Source organism: Chroicocephalus ridibundus, chromosome 8, assembly GCF_963924245.1.
Source record: "Chroicocephalus ridibundus chromosome 8, bChrRid1.1, whole genome shotgun sequence".
In the NCBI taxonomy this organism is placed as follows: Eukaryota; Metazoa; Chordata; class Aves; order Charadriiformes; family Laridae; genus Chroicocephalus; species Chroicocephalus ridibundus.
In genome coordinates this window covers 44,572,584-44,586,468 of record NC_086291.1, presented here as the reverse complement: position 1 = coordinate 44,586,468, position 13,885 = coordinate 44,572,584, and the positions used below count along the sequence as shown (strand labels likewise).

The 13,885-nt window shown below is 39.7% G+C and overlaps 1 protein-coding gene across 1 annotated transcript; it reads left to right on the top strand.

The window, feature by feature from the left end:
* The first annotated feature begins 12,635 nt into the window (after positions 1 to 12,635).
* LOC134520133 (coiled-coil domain-containing protein 70-like) lies at positions 12,636 to 13,232 on the top strand. Its single transcript, XM_063345128.1, has one exon. It carries the CDS (start codon positions 12,636 to 12,638, stop codon positions 13,230 to 13,232), a length of 597 nt encoding a protein of 198 aa, XP_063201198.1.
* The last annotated feature ends 653 nt before the right edge of the window (positions 13,233 to 13,885 follow it).

The window sequence follows — 13,885 nt, the reverse complement described above, 5'->3', positions numbered from 1 at the left end:
CCAGCCAAGAAGTAAAAAAGAAAGCAGAAAAGGTCATAAGTGTATCGTATTGTATGTATGTCATAAACTACTTAAAATTTATTATGGACATAAATACCATGATTTTGCTTGCACAACTGGGGGGCATTTAAGCAGCTATAAAAAAAATTGTGATGGGCAGTAACTCATAAGTAGTCTGTCACAAAAGATGACTTTGCTTTAGACTAAAATAGGCAGAATATATGTTCACTCTGCCAAGCAAGTTTTTAAGAAAAGAGTGTCTGAGTTTTGAGCAGACATAGGGACAGCAATGTGGGCAATATACAGTGGGCTAGGGGAGTGGGAGGCAGGTTTTTGCAAGCAAAACAGTAAAAGGAAATGAAGTAACAAATCCCTGCAGCTGCATGCAACATAATTTTCCTAGCATTTCTTGTAAAATTGGTTTGATCGTTTCAACTGAAATGTTCGAAAACACAGCACACAAAAAGACGGAGGCAGACATCTAGGATAGGAAATCTTAGTGTAAATTAATTACATTTAAACTTTAGAAGTACCACGTAACCTTAAAAATATCCAGTATTATCCTACCCCAATTTATTTGTAAAGGACAAATGAATAGCAAAGCTTCAAAGGAATTAGAAAACTGTTACTATGCCTGTTTTATACCCAAGAGATATAGAAATGCTTGATTGTCTAGTGCCAGACTGACTTCATTATATTCTTGTCTTCATGTTGAGCACCAAAGAACTGAAAAGCAATCTACATGGATGAGGAAAAAATAGGAGTCAGAGAAGAACAGAGAAACAGCTACAGGAACATGGGAGAACACACTCTGATCCACTGGAATTCAGGTCTCACCACTGGGGAGAGCCTTGTCCCCTTTAGAAAAATCAAACACCACATCCACCCTCAAAAAAAAAAATCCCCAGCAGTCTCATTAAGAAATTAATTCATGGAGCAATATCCAGAAAGGACAAGAGAAACAAGCACTTTATCTTGCTTCTCAGATCTGAGCAAGCAACACAGTATGATGCAAGAAGCAAAACCATTTTTATAGGCAAATCAGCCACAGCACAAATCTGCAAGAATAACTGTCTTAACCTGATGTCTAGCAGATTTCATGTTTTTTATTTTAAGCACACTACAAGGGAGGCAGAACATTTATTGTAAGTCCAGAAGAGAAGTTCTCTTCCTCTCTAGCTCCATTTAGTACCATTGAATATTAGCTTCACACTGAAAATGCCAGCCTAGCTGTGCACATCAATTGCATAGTTAACAAAGTGTTACTTTTCTTTATAGGACACCTCTAAAGCTTGTCATCTTGGAAAAAAAGGAACATTTATACTCAGGGGGAAAATGGTGCTTGGTGGCTATGTAGTAATCACTGCCAGCATGAAAAATAGTAGGATGCAAAAAGCTATATTATCAACAGTGTACAGAGGGGACAAAAATACAGCCATGACCACACTTGAACTGCTATTAGTGCCTGTTTCTGCAAGAAGATGGAGCCTGGGATATCTAGCAGTGAGTTTGTATGATTACCGCAACTTTTATTTGCTTTGTAAGACAACTGCAATTCAGGCAGGTTATCATGAGAAACCCCAAGCTAAGCTTTGCTGCATTTGCAAACAAGAAAATTAAGTTTGCAGTGACAGTGCTGGCTTTGGTGCTCTGAGTTTCCCTCTCAGACCAAGGATTTCCTCCTCACCCTGCTCCCATGAGTGCATCGACTCCTTACAGCATTCAAAGCAGAGAGCAAGATTACAATCTACAGTGAGGCCGCAGAAGAGAGCTTTAGCTCAGTGTCACTGGTGATTCCCATCACAATTACTGCCAGCATGAGAGGGAGTAACAAACACCACTCAACTTCTATGTCCTGCCTCCAATGAGCGTGAGCTTTAGCTGTCTCAGTGTGTCGTGTACCTTCCATGTGAACACCTTATTTTGACCTTTCAGCATTTCCTATTTCAGCCACCTTTCCTTTCTCATCCCCTCCCATTGTGGGCTGCGATGGCTGTGTTTTAGAAGACAGTATGAAAAGGCTAGCTAGTTTTAGTAGCTTTTATTATAGGCAGAGCAATTTCTTCTCCTGGGCAATGTGGTTTCACCAGAAATAACATCTGGTGCCACTCACTGGCTTTTCACCCGCTCTGCTGCTGTGTGCTGGGCCAGCATCTGCAATAGGAGTCACTCGCTGCCAGCCAAGATGGGAGACAGGACCTGAGAGGAAGTCATTGCAAAGGGTCTGTCTCTTCAGGCTGAAGGCGAAAGCAGACTTCCAAGCTAGCCCTGCTGCCATCAACCTCTGGCTGAGGAGAAGTGGCAGCAGTCTATATACCAGTCAAGGAAAATTAAGAGGCAAACAACTGCCTGGGAACCTTGTTCCCTGATGCATCACCATCAGGCAGCTTGCATCTTTCTGAAGGTCTGTTTGAAACAAGACCAAGGAGAAAGCTGTTGTCAGTTGCTTTTGTATTTTGGCTTAGCAGCATTGAATTAAAAGTCAAGGAAGCAGGAGCAGAATATTCAAAGAAAAGAACTAAATGAGACATTTGTCAAACTAAGTTAATTTCTGACCTACCCACTTTGACAGCACCTCTTTAATCACATACCAGATTGAACTTCTAATTTCTTCTGAAATATTTAACATAGCATTGTAGAACTCTGGCTGATAAAATACGGCCATGACCAAGTCTTTTGGAACATTATATTGCTATGCTGAGAAGCCCTAGACAAAGTATTTTGTCATGAGATGTTTGTGGCGGACTGCAGGGCACTGAGGCAGTGTTATTCCTGCTCTGAGATAGAAAACATCGAAACCAGCCCAGCAGCCAGTGCAACATCATCTTAGTTAAACACTGTGTTAGTGCCTCAATAAACCAAAGTCACTTCAAGCAAAAAAGGAGCTTCCAAAGCACGTTTTTGGTTTCAGGCAGCATACCTGTGTGAGTGACTGGAAGGATCTATGCATAGAACTTATAAATTCTGAATGCTATAAATTTGTGTCTCCACGAATCAGCACTTCACTGGGTCCCTCTGCCTGTGCAGCCCATCCATCTGTGGGAGGGGCTGCCCTGCCTGAGGCACAGCGAGCTCCCAGCATAGAGCACAAGGGATTTTTCGAGCTCAATGACCATCTGGCTAACATATATCACTTTTTGATCAGGGGTCTTGATGGAAGATGGAAGAAACAAAAACGCAAACTCTCAATAGGACAGAGATGGTAAAAGAGAATTTGAAATGGTCCTATAAGGAGGAGAAGAGGAGAGGGAAGGATAAAGTAAGGCTAGGAGCTCAGGGCAGCACCTACACTAGATTAGAAGGTATTTTGAAGCAGCACAGGGACCTGCAGCAGCCAAATGAGGTGCCCGACTGCCTAAACATAGCTGGGCAGTCACAGGCTTGGGCAGAAGTCCAGTGCTAGGAATGAAGTGCCTGGAGAAGAAAGCAAAGCACTCCAGCTACCCAGCCAGGAGGGGGCACTGAGGAGGGCAGGCAGTGCGGGCTTTTTTAGTGGTCTGGTCCTTTCTGCCTAAACAGGCAGTCAGGCTGTTTCCAAAGGTGTTGCCTGTCTGCAAAGGCAGCTAATGCATTTTCTTATTGCAGGTTGCATTATATCATGTAGAAGGTGCATGGAATAGAGTTGTAAGGTTTTGTATCATTTCTTTGTTGTCTATTTTTGTTTCCAGCAACTCAAAATATTAGTGAATTGGTCAGATCTTAACACGTTCACCTTTTATATCTTAATTGTATCTTTGTTGAAAAGAAGAAAGCAAGAGGAATATGTGAACTCTTCAGGTTTGTCAGAGTTTAAGGATTAGTTTGGGGGTACATGTCAGCCCACACATTTTAATTTATTTGTCAAGCTCATGTTAGGAATTTTGAGAACTTTTCATAGATTTTTACTGCAGATGTTTTACTAGCTGTTGAAGTGCTGTCTGACAGCTAGATATTTGGGACAGATACTGTAAAAACAATACATGGAGCACACCCACAGTGATGCAGTCTCCCACACTCATTCCAGAACAGCATTTCCATTTCCCAGCTGAGCCTCTCCCATCTCTTTTGGCAGAGAGCTTTTTCACAGGCACAGGTAACACAAGGACCAGACACAGACCACTGTGACTGAGATGCTTTGGAGACTAGACTGATAACCAGGTACAGGGCTGAGATTTAAAAAAGGAATGTTCTTTGCTGTTCTTTGTGACAGCAAAGAACAATCTGAACAGAGGAGACTAAGGGGGAGGAAAAGAGAAAACAGAAGATCTGCACTGCAGTCTTCCCTTCTCTGCTGTTGAAGCCCCAAGGTTTAAACGCCACCCTAAGAAATCAGTCTCTTTGATTAAATTTGCTAATGACGCGATTCAGAAGGCTGGAATAGCATCTGACCATCAAAAGCTTTGCCAACCAGCAGTGAAAAGCTCATTCTGCACATTCGTGCACCATGAAAGAAAATGTGGGGGGAAAGAGGGAGGGAAGGAAAAAAATCTGCTGAGAGCTCTTTGTTGTCAAATTTGAAACACGGTTAGTCTGCCACAATAAGTTTCTCCAATACTTACATGACAGAAAGCCTACCTTGGATAATTGACCTTAATTCCTTATACAAAGCCTTTGAACCTGCATTATTCTTCTGTATTCATTTGCACAGCTATAAGTAACTACACATGGCATGGGGGGAGATATACCGAGATCTGAGCAGGGAGAACCTGTGTGGGAACCCCCCGTCAGCACTGGGAGAGGTACAGATGATCTTATGTAAGGAGGCATTTTAATTCATTCTTTTCTGAAGGGTACTGAATAAAACTGTCCATTAATCTAAAGGCCTTAATGTAATCATACAAATACTGTGTTTTCTTGATGGCTTTTATGTATTGTAAGAAAGCCAATAATGACCCTGTGGGGAAAAATAGCAAAATAGATGGTGACTTAGAGAAATACATGGAGAGCAAGTAATGCCATTTTTACAGTGCAATTTGAGATGTCTGTAGAGAGTGATTTGGTTCTTTCAGTGATTCAAGCTGCTGTCCCTCAGAGTGGCACAGCACTGCATTAGCACGCTGCACTAGAAAGCACTTACAATTCAGGGTAAAACCCATATCCTGGTGGCCAAACCAGGCTCATATATCAAAGACATCCCTGACTAATTTTTCATCTATAAAACGAACACAATGAGCCTGTAATTACCCTCATTTCCCTGTCACAACACAAGAGGCAAAGATTCCTAAGTAAAATAAATACCCATATTTTGGGGGCTGCAGATGCTTGTTTCTGTGGCACAAGGCAGGGAGCACAGCCAGCCTCCCCACCTCCAGAGCATTTGAAAGGCATCAGGAAACGCCCGTGTCGCTACTGAAGTTGCAGAGAGTAATACGAGTTGAGTTGAATGAATGGGCCCCCTTCACCCTGAGGTCAGAAGCTGAGACAGTCGGGGAAAACACAGACCTGAAGCCTATGATCTTCTTGGAAGGCAGTGCCAAGAGACAACGCCTGTATGGCACAGCGTTAGACAAGGAGTGGACAGTGTCACCTTCACCATTTCCAGCTCCTGAGCTCTCTCTGCCTCTCAGGATGTTTCTATCTGAAAAAATAACTTCTGACAGTTTTCTTCCTTAGTACGTCCCACACGAATCCCAGTGCCATACTTCTTGTGAGCACTTTCAAATGAAACTGATCTTGCCTACGTCTATTTTATTATTGTATTATCCTCTTATCTTTCTTGCTCTAAATGTGTCCTTGACATTCTGTGCAATTGCCTGCAGGTCCTAAAAGGTGCGTTCGTTTCACAGTTTGCAGGTTGTGTCTCTCTTCTTTAGTATTGCCGCATTATACAGGGAAATCCCCTCTTCTCAACATCCCAAACTAAGATAAGACAGAAGACAGTTTACTAAGGTCACTTATGAGATCTGATCAAGCTGGAGGTCATTTCAGAAGAAACAGATTTCCAATTGCACCAAACCCCTGAAAAATTTGCGTCTGGACTTCAAGGCTCACGTCAGTGAGGATGAAAATTGTGCATGTAACCAACCTAAAACAGTCAGGCTGCCCTCCAGCACTGCCTGCATCAACAGAAAAAGTGGCAAGAAGGGACTGCTGACTTTTGCCCAGAGCCACCTCCTCTTTTACGCCTATGCCTCATCCTGAGGGCCACCACAGGCATATTCAGCAATGTGACACTAGCATCACCAGCCTCAGACGTGACATCACTATGGGTGTATGACCCAACCGCTCAGCAGTCCTGTCAGTACCAGATGCACAAAGCTGGCTGCAAGGGAGCACACAAGTGAGTTTGGATTATGAGTTTGGAGAACTTTCTTCATATTTAGAAAAACAAAACAAAAAAAAAAACCCCAAACACTCTACAAAAGGCCTGATGAAACAGTTACAGAGGTGCTAAGACTGGGACGGGACTGGGATGTACATGAGTGTAGAAAAGGAGATGTAAGGGGAGGAGAGGTACTGATGTGCTCCTCTGACTTTTAGGGGATCTGAAATATGTTAAACACAAGACAAACAGGAGACATTTTCTCTGTGACTGACCTTTTTGTCACAGGGACTGCAAGAATTCTTGCAGAAGCTGCTACTGGTATGACAGGCAAAAAGTGACTCTCAGAAGAAGGGAATGTAAATCAGGAGAGCAATACCTGAAAACACAGAGGCAAGACAAAGTGTACTTTTGAGAGAAAATATGTAATTCTATTTGAAGGAGAATATATATTTTCTAATTTTTGCAGACTGCACCTCTCAAAGTTCTGGCTTCATTTCCTTTCCTTTCTTTTCTTTTCCCACCACCAATTCCAAAATTCTTTATATGCCCAGCTCCAGCTCACAGTGCATACAAAGTTTATGCAAATCAAAGGACACTTTCTCAGGCTTTGTACTGACAGCTTACAGAACAGAAATGTCTGAGGCATCCTGGAAAGTTTATTTGTTTGTTGCAAGTGTGTTTCTTTTTACTAAGACACCATACCAGCTGTGGGTACCCACACATTTGAAGGACAGAAACGCCGTTATCATTCTAAACTGGCCCATTTATGATGAGTCATAAAAATTTCATCTATTAATTCCTACATCAAGCCCTAAATCATATTTAAGCAAAAGTGTATTCTTTAGATATACATTGATACATCAATACTGACACTACGGAACTACGCTCAAACTAATTCTGATTCCCTTTATAAATTATATGTTTTACATCAAGGAGACAATCATGACAACAAACCAACTGAAAAAAACGGACTATTTTCTGTCACTAAAGAAAACCATCTTACACCTTACTCTGACTTTCTCAGATTTGATGGAGGGCTCCTAGCCAGGCACCACGCAAAACTTTGATGAAAGTTGTCCTTCAGAGTTCTCTTTTTTCCTACCTTAAGAAAAATTAAGCTTTACATTCATAGTAGGCGTTTATAGAAAGGACATAGAATGAATACAAAATTCCAATTATTACTTCCACTACTTTATACTTTTTCAGTCCTTAACAATTACAATATAGCACTATATTTCTTATGAATTTATATAGAGGTTGCAATAAAATAAATTTGATAATAAACTTATGTAATTATTTTCTATGCTGCAAACATATTGTTGGGATTATGGTTTTGTCTTTTAACTCAGTTTTCTAATTGCCTTTATAGGATCTTGCTTCACATCACAAACTGGCCTGTGGTCATGTCACTTTCAAGGCGGTACTTTACAGTTTCCCAGTTTGCTAGATCATCTCTCTTCTTTGGTTACCAGCTAATGGTTAAGTTCAAGAATATGGCAAGCCAGATAATTGCATATTTACAAGAGAAGGCTGTAACCTTACTGGTAGAAAACCAAAGCCTTAGGAAATGGAATGAGATCAGGAGAGAAAATACCAAGTCATCAGGGGGAAAAAACAAGAATATGATCACAACCTTCCAAGACAAGAATAAAGTTGTCTGGGAAAATATGATATTCTGGAGAAAAGACATGACCCTTTGGAGCGATGGCAAGACCCTAATAATAGAGGAAGTGGAGATCTGGGGAGAGGGTCTAGACCAATGGACAATAAGGCTGGACCTTTGGATGACAGAACTGGAAAGAGAAACAGTAATTCCTTGAAGAGTAAAAAAATTCACAGAAGAAAATGCAGCCAGAACCCAAAGATGAGGCACCTGCGTGCTTAAAGTCACTTTCTTCTTCTTAACCTAATAAAGCCTTGACCAGTCTCTGAAATCCATAATTCTTTATTTCCAGATTTCCTCTGTTGACCTTTTCAAACCTCAGCTAATTGTCTCTGTTTTCTCTGATGTGACAGCACCATTTCACTGCCTGGTCCTAACTCACCAGCAGGTGGGTAGTGTTGCTAAATTTTACCTCCATCAAGGGTAAGCCTTAACCATCAAGTCTCTATTTCTCCTAATAAAATGATACTAAAATTTTGTTAATGTTAGTAACTTTATTTCATTAAAAATCAGTGAAAATGGTGAATATACTTAGTAAGTTTTCTTCTAGATTGAAAAATAAAATTAACTCCAAAAATTTTTGGATCTATGATCTTGCATATGAGGAGGTTTGGGGCACTGTCCATCTCAAAAAGACATGAGACACACACGTATCATCTTGCTCAAAGATGTACGTAAGGGATAAAATCTAGCAGCTACTGGGAGACTGAAAAGAAAGAGGATACTGCTTAGAAATAATCATAGTTTCACTCCTCTGAGTGCCATAACAGCATTCATTCTCTAGAAGTGACCAAAATACTCATTTATACATTATAATTCATTCCTTTTCAAGGAAGTTACAGAAATCAGATATATGAATCTACATTCCCACTATGCTCTACTGACAGTTCCTAGGTATGACAAAGTATTTTGGAGTAAGTAAAGAGGGGAGAGAAGAGGAGACAGAGGGCAGTGGAGAAAGAAGGCAAGCCAGTCTGATGTAAACACATAAGCGACAGGCAGGAAACGTTTCTATAGTAAAGCTGAGCTGACTGCAGAGGGTGCTTTGACCTCTGTAGTGCCTGGACACTCACAGCTTCATACAACTACATTACATATTCCCTTGAAATCACAACTATTCTTTCAAGAAAGGAATACAAAGTGAGTATTTTTATAGGGATATTATATATATTATATTTATATATAATATAATTTATATATTATTTTATATATATTATTTTTAAGGGATATTATATATCCCTTCCTTGTACTCAAAATAAGCTCAGATAAGGTAGCAGTAGTTCTGAAGTTTCCAGAGTAATCACCGCAGATACACAACAGTCCATTTCCTCTCATGTATATACTGGGTCTCTCTTTGGGATAATTTCATGAACTGTTGATTTCAGTGAGAAAGTAAACCATTGCTTTTTTAGTGTTTGTTCATTCGTGTTCGCCTGAGGTGATGCAGATGTCAAGCATAATGACTTCATCCAAAAGATGCTCTGAAACCTCTGTGCTGATCAGCTGCCAAAGCAGCAACATTTTTAGGATCAGCAGGTCTTTGATGGGCACAAAAATATTTTGCAGTAACACTCTGTAGAATATTTTAAAACCAACATTAGAATCATTAAATAATTTAGGTTGGGACCTTTGGAGGTCATCTGGCCCAACTGCATGCTTAAAGCGGGGCCCGTTTCAAAATTAGTTTTACGCTAGAATTAGAAACACGGCACCTCAGGGAGATTTCAAAGAAGTAAGAAGAAGAAAATTCTCCAAGATCATCATGCACACTTCATCAGTTTTTGATTATGCTGAAACTCACCCCATGTGCATGCACCACAAAAATAAGAAAAATATGAATGCACTAATTTGTTTCCCTCACAGTCTTTCTTGCAATTTTTCAGGGAAATAAAAGTGACTTACATTGGCTTCAAGACCTTAATGGATTTCTCCAGCCTTCTGGGAGAGCAACAGAGAAATGAGTTCCTGAAGGTTCACATAGAAAAAATGATGATGTTTGATCAAATGTTGGCAAGTTGTAAGGGAGAAGGAAAATAGATTTAATGGAAGAAAAAGACTGTCCATAGGTACACAGAAGACTACATACAATGGTATAAAGACTTACGTTCACTGGTAGCTGTTTAGCAGGGTTATTCTTTAATCGTGAAACACAGAATACTTCACACACATCAGTGTGTGAACTCCAGTCAACTCAGGAGGGCAGGTCTTGAACTCAAACCTCTGACTGGATATTCATGTTTTTCTAGTTTTAATTCCAATTTTAGCCCACTTATCAATTTGCCCAGGTAGCTTTGTCCTGCTATGCATTTCTGGTTCAAAGTTTCTGAACAGTTCAGTCAATTTATCTAGACATCAAGAAGATATAAAAATTATTCAGGAAAGCCCAAGAATGGGTCAATAGTACATAATCACAGAAAATGTTAATACTTAAAAACTGCTTAAGACAGCTAGAAAACAAAATACAGGGAATTAATTTATTGCAATGAAAGGATGGGTTTTTTCACTTCCAAGCCAAAAAAAAAAAAAAAAGGGCATTTAAAAAAAAATCCTCATTTAGTGCTGTGGGCAATCAAAATGACAAAGTAAAACAAAAAACCCACACACAATAACTGAGAACAACCAACATAAGAATTTTTACAGTTAGACATGACGCGATCATGTAGTAAGAGCTTTTCCTCCTGCATAACACAGCCCAAGGAATATAATTTGGTAAACTCCTTCAACAAATCAGTAACCGCTGCTGAAACAAAGTTTCCCTTTAGAAGGAAATTCAGTCTTCAACTGTTCTAAGTCATGAAGGGCCACATGTTTTGGCTAACATTGAATTAGTTGAAGAGTCAACCTTTGATTTTCCGAATGGGAAACTGTGATAAAGAAAGACCACAAATTCCAAACTTTGTCCTTAGATCGAATACTCCTGTTTTCTGATTTGTTTGCTGTCAGGCACATTGGATCCAGCCCCGAGAGGTGGTTAGTGCCAACAAATGAGCAGTGAAACCCTCTATGGTGTGACCTCACAACTAGGGATGATTAACAAGCTACTCCGCATTCTAGAACCGGCTGCGATGGTTTCCAAGCTCCTCACCTGTGGGATGCAAGCTCTGCTAACAAGGGCAGCACAAGAGTCCTCAGTGTGACAGAAAAGAAGCAGGTTAGTTACAATCCATTCTGGGAAAGGTCTGTTGGAGAAAGGTCTCATGACACACGTTCTTAGGAAAGTGTACCCTGAAATCTTTGTGGACCAAACAGACTTCAATAGTGAATCTGCCTGGCGTTCACTCTCTCTTCCCAGAAGCAGAGTTCATGGATGTATCTGCGATGTCCACTGCGTCTTAGCAAAGCCAGATTTTCCTCACAGACATTGTGTCATACATTACCTATGGTAATGTGTTGGGTTTTCTTATCTCTTGCAAACAATATAATATTACTGGATGTGTTAACTGCACTTTCCAAACAACACAGTATAAAAAGTAGCTGAAGTGTAAATTACATGGGATTGCACCTCTGTATTACCATAAATTACCATGATATTGTAATGAAGAAAACTTGTCTCGTATATCCAGAAACAACATGCACTCACATATGCACTCACATAGGAGTCTATGGGGTGAAAAAAAGGTCATTAGCTGCAAGAGTTCAGTGTATTTCATGGAATCATTAATTCATAAACCTTACAAAATAAAGTCTAAATCAGAAAAGATACAAAATTGTTCCTGAAAGAATGATCAAAAATGGCAACGCACATTTAAACACCTGTGCAAAGAATTCATATCTCCTCACAGAGCGTAATTCATAGGGCATAGACTGTTCTTCCCCTTGTGCTATGCTCATGGTACTACTAAACTAGAAGTACAGGTGTAAAGGACAAGTATTTGTATTAGTTACAATTTCCTTCAGAATTAAGGCACACAGTGGCCAGTACACAGTGAACAGATTTGACGATGCAAACAGCAACACAGGACTAAGCTCTTCAGTAAAGAATTGGTGATAAGATAATACAATACTCCCCAAATGATTGTGACCAGTGGCTATGAATGCCATATTGTATGACAAGCTCCTTTTAAAGTACGTCACATTTGGTTCTGAAAACAGAGGTACCAAATAACATGTCAGTTTGGAAAATCATTCACCATTAATTTTTAATAGTCTGACTCTTACCGCATTTATGGAATGACCTGATTAGTTTTACTTGAGAATTTCTTAATGTAACATAGTTTAATTACAGTTCATGGAATTTATAGCTAATGCTACATGCTTTTGTATTCTTTGAATTTGTTTTAGGGATCCTAACAGTGTCTTTGCACAAACACCTTCCCTGTTTCACTGGGAGAAGCAGTCAGCATCCTGCATAACAGTGCATTGGTACTTGAAGACTTTGTTACTTCACCCTGTCAGATCCAAGCATCCAGTTTCTATAGTGTCAGTTATAATCCAAATAAAAGAAAGCAAAAATCTAATCAAAGGATGGAGCAAATAAAACAAAGTAGTGAAACACCTGCTTTCTACCATTCAAAGACACAAAATAAGAACTTCCAGGCAAAATTCTCCTACTTCCAGAAGAAACATCTTCGCAGGATTTTGAAAGAAGAAGAAAGGAACTTCAAGAAGGAAATTAAAGCCTTCTGCAAAGCAAATAAGAAATTCCATGAAGATATCAAAGCCTTTCAGGAGGAGACCAAAGCCTTATGCAAGGAAATAAGGATCTTCCAGAAAAAGAACAAAGCTTGCATGGAAGAGATCAAGAATGTTCTAGAAGAAAGCAACAGCTTCCTAAAGAAGATTAGGTATTTCCATATGAAAACAAATGTTTTCCAGGAACAAGTTGGTAACATTCAGGAAAAGCTTGAAGAATTTTTGAAGAAAATGAAGGCTACTAAGGAGGACATCAAGATTCTTGAAGAAAGGAATAAGGCTGGTCAGGATGCAGTCCGGGCTTTCCTAAAACAGAGTAAAGATATCCAAAAAAAGAATAAAGTCATTTATGAGAAGAACAAAATCCTGCAGGGAAAGAACAAGGCTTTCCGGAAGGGCTATATAGCTTTCTGGAAGAAGGACAAGATCTTCTGGGAGGAAGAGTTGGCCATCTCAAGCAGCAAACTGATTCTCTGGGAAGAATCTATAGCTTTCAAAGAGAATGACAGGAAGATTCAAAAGGAAAAAAGAGCTCTGTGGGATGTAGTGGAAGCCCTGTGGGACAAGAAATTTTCCTTCTTGGATAATGTATATGTTCTTCCAGGAGAGGAGAAACTACCTGAAACAGAAGAGAACAATCTTTGTGGCAATTATGGCTCAGCTGTGAACACTGGAAATGAAACATCGGAGTAAATCAAGCAGATCTGAAGCAACTTCACTTCCGACCAGAACCTAAGTGCCAAAACAGAGCCAAGCCTTACTACTTTCAGTCCATAAGCTTGAAAAAGTCATGATGAAGCTTAAGAATTTTTTTTAAAGTTCAGATTACTGTTTTAGCTTTATTAATGTGTTTGTTCATTTGTTCTTGCTTGTTTCTCATTTCTCTTACCTTGACTTCCAGGCTCCAGCAGTCAAAATTATTAACTGCAGTTCTGTTCTCAAAATGCTCTATTGAGGTGTTCTTATGAGTTATGCGCAGACACACGCTCCAGCCTTTCAGACCGAAATGCGCCTGGGGTTCACTGAGCCCACTCCAGGTGGTTCCATTTCTTTTTAAACTGTCCAGGTCAAAACAATAGTCTGTTATCTACACTTATTCACAATTACCTTTTCTTATCTCCATTTTTCCAAATGTCCATCTTATAACTTTAAAAATATTTAACTAAGAATTTCTGAAGTTCAGTTTTAAGTGAAAGAAAACAAGGATCAGCTAGTTCAGTTCAACAATTTTAAGGCAAATACATTAGCTGTACTTTCCACTATATCACTTGCTTGAATCAATTATTTAGAAGAGCAAGCAATGCAACAACCCAGCCTTCTGTCTTTCCAAAGCCAAAACAGTATAT